The sequence below is a fragment of the Sprattus sprattus genome, assembly GCF_963457725.1.
Source record: "Sprattus sprattus genome assembly, chromosome: 20".
Lineage (NCBI taxonomy): Eukaryota > Metazoa > Chordata > Actinopteri > Clupeiformes > Clupeidae > Sprattus > Sprattus sprattus.
Genome location: NC_137918.1, coordinates 6,756,953 through 6,759,452, shown reverse-complemented (window position 1 = coordinate 6,759,452; position 2,500 = coordinate 6,756,953). Strand labels below are relative to the sequence as shown.

At 46.6% G+C, this 2,500-nt stretch overlaps 1 protein-coding gene across 3 annotated transcripts in view; it reads left to right on the top strand.

Annotated features, from left to right (window-relative positions):
• The window catches only part of top2b (DNA topoisomerase II beta), a 33,029-nt gene that overhangs the window by 17,417 nt on the left and 13,112 nt on the right, over window positions 1-2,500 (top strand). For all 3 annotated transcript variants that reach the window (XM_080858792.1, XM_080858791.1, XM_080858790.1), the window contains 4 exons: window positions 15-120; window positions 348-457; window positions 955-1,047; window positions 2,347-2,461. In XM_080858792.1, the coding sequence (XP_080714918.1) occupies window positions 15-120; window positions 348-457; window positions 955-1,047; window positions 2,347-2,461 (424 nt within the window). The remainder of the gene's footprint in view (window positions 1-14; window positions 121-347; window positions 458-954; window positions 1,048-2,346; window positions 2,462-2,500) is intronic.

Sequence of the window (2,500 nt, the reverse complement as noted above, 5' to 3'; positions counted from 1 at the left end):
TGTGTGTTTGGCAGGTTACCAAGAGCAAACAGGCATTTTCCTTCTACAGCATCCCAGAGTTTGATGAGTGGAAGAAGGCAACAGAGAACTTTAAAACATGGCACATAAAGTACTACAAAGGTTTGATGGCCTTCACTTTTCTTCTCTAGAACATAGAACATAGAACATGCTTATGGTAGCTAAACTGAAAGGCGTGTCACAGTCTTTCTATAGAGAATCTCTAGCACCAGCCTCTTCAACTTTTGCTAAATGCCCTGTGTGTGTGTGTGTGTGTGTGTGTGTGTGTGTGTGCCTGTGTGGGTGTATGTGTGCGTGCCTGTGTGTGTGTTTCTCTGGTCCTGATGCAGGTTTGGGTACCAGCACCAGTAAAGAGGCGAAGGAGTACTTTGCGGACATGGAAAGACACCGGATCATGTTCCGCTACGGGGGGACGGAGGACGACGCCGCCATCACTCTGGTACAGTTAGGTTCTAGTTTAGTTTGGGGTTATGCTACTGAATACATTACATAACGTCTCTCTGATACGGTTAGGTTTTGGTTTAGTTTGGGGTTATGCTACTGAATACATTACATAACGTCTCTCTGGTACGGTTAGGTTCTAGTTTAGTTTGGGGTTATGCTACTGAATACATTACATAACGTCTCTCTGGTACGGTTAGGTTCCGGGTTTAGTTTGGGGTTATGCTACTGAATACTTCACATAACGTCTCTCTGTCTCATTCAGGGACATTTGGGTTAGACCAGCTATCTGTCTGTCTCTCTGTCCGTCCCTTTGCCCGTCTCTCTGTCCCTGTCTGTGTCTCTGTCTGTCTATTTGTCTGTTTCTCTGTCTGAGACAATGAAATGTGTGACTTCAGTGTTAGTAACTAACTTTCTCTCATTCTTTTCTTTCTCTCTCTCTCTCTCTCTCTCTCTCTCTCTCTCTCTCTCTACTCCTTCTCACCCCTTCCTCAGGCCTTCAGCAAGAAGAAGACGGACGACAGGAAGGAGTGGCTGACCAACTTCATGGAGGACAGGCGACAGAGGAGGATGCACGGTCTGCCCGAGGTGAGGGAGGAGTAACACACACGCCCGTAAAGATGCCCTCTGCCTCTCCTCTCTATCTCTCCCTAGTGCCCGTAAAGATGCCCTATGCCTCTCCTCTCTATCTCTCCCTAGTGCCCGTAAAGATGCCCTCTGCCTCTCCTCTCTATCTCTCCCTTGTGCCCGTAAAGATGCCCTCTGTCACAAAAAACACTAGTAGTGCAGTTTGCTTGAAACGAGTTCCCAGTAAGAACCGAGGAACCCATACCCTGGTGTTGTAAGAACCTTGTTCTAAAGCTGCAGGAAGACTAGGACTACCTTATACCCACTACTGCTGTGGGCCACATAGAGCTCACACCTCTGTGTTGTTAGAACCTTGCTGTACCAGTGGAGCTGTGATAATGTGATACGACACTGATACCCATCACTGCAATGTTCCTCAGGACTGCAGACTCGGGTGGTTTTAGTGACTCAAAAAGGAATCAATACGCCTAATTGATCATAGTTAACCCTTTGATCTGGCCTTTAATGAGAGTTTAAACATCATGGCTCCTGCCTGAATGGAACTATGATGCTGTTCAGAGTCTTTCCACACGGGGTCTGGAAACACCTCCTTAACAGGCTTCCTTAACAGGCTTCCTAAACAGGCTTCCTAAACAGCCTCCTAAACAGGCTTCCTAAACAGCCTCTTAAACAGCCTCCTAAACAGGCTTCCTAAACAGCCTCCTTAACAGGCTTCCTAAACAGGCTTCCTAAAGAGCCTCTTTAACAGCCTCCTTAACCAGATGGTGAACATAAAAGGACAAACGCATTTACCTCATCTTCTCTTGATATTTGCGTTTGAAGGATCTTAACAAATCTAAAACTGTAGCGTATAACCCTGAGCCTGTGCCCAGTGACAAAGGGAGCCTTCAGCGCCGTGTGTGTGTGTGTGTGTGTGTGTGTGTGTGTGTGTGTGTGAGAGTGTGAGTGTGAGTGAGTGCCTTGTGTCTGGCGTGGTGTTTTGAACCCAGGCCAGCACACTCCAGACACTGAGCCAGTAGGGTATGACCCAGCCAATGTAAACACAGAGCACTTTAGTTAGAGAGTGTGTGAGGATGGTTGGCCCAGAAATCTGTGTTTGCTCAGAACAGAAGTGTCTTTAGCGCTGTAGTTATTTCTGACTAATGATTTCTGGCTGGGCTGTGCTGTGCTGAAGTTTCTTTGAGAATACACACTCACATATCAGAGAACTAATCTACATTATTTGATTTGCTCTCTCCTCCTCCCCCCCCTCTTTCTCTCTATCCATCCTCTGTTCCTGTCTGTGTGTGTGTGTGCCAGCAATATCTTTATGGACAACAAACCAAGTACTTGTCCTACAACGATTTCATCAACAAAGAGCTTATTCTCTTCTCCAACTCGGATAATGAGCGATCCATTCCATCCCTGGTTGATGGTAAGCCAGTATCCCTTTCTGTCTCTTCATACTGGTAGT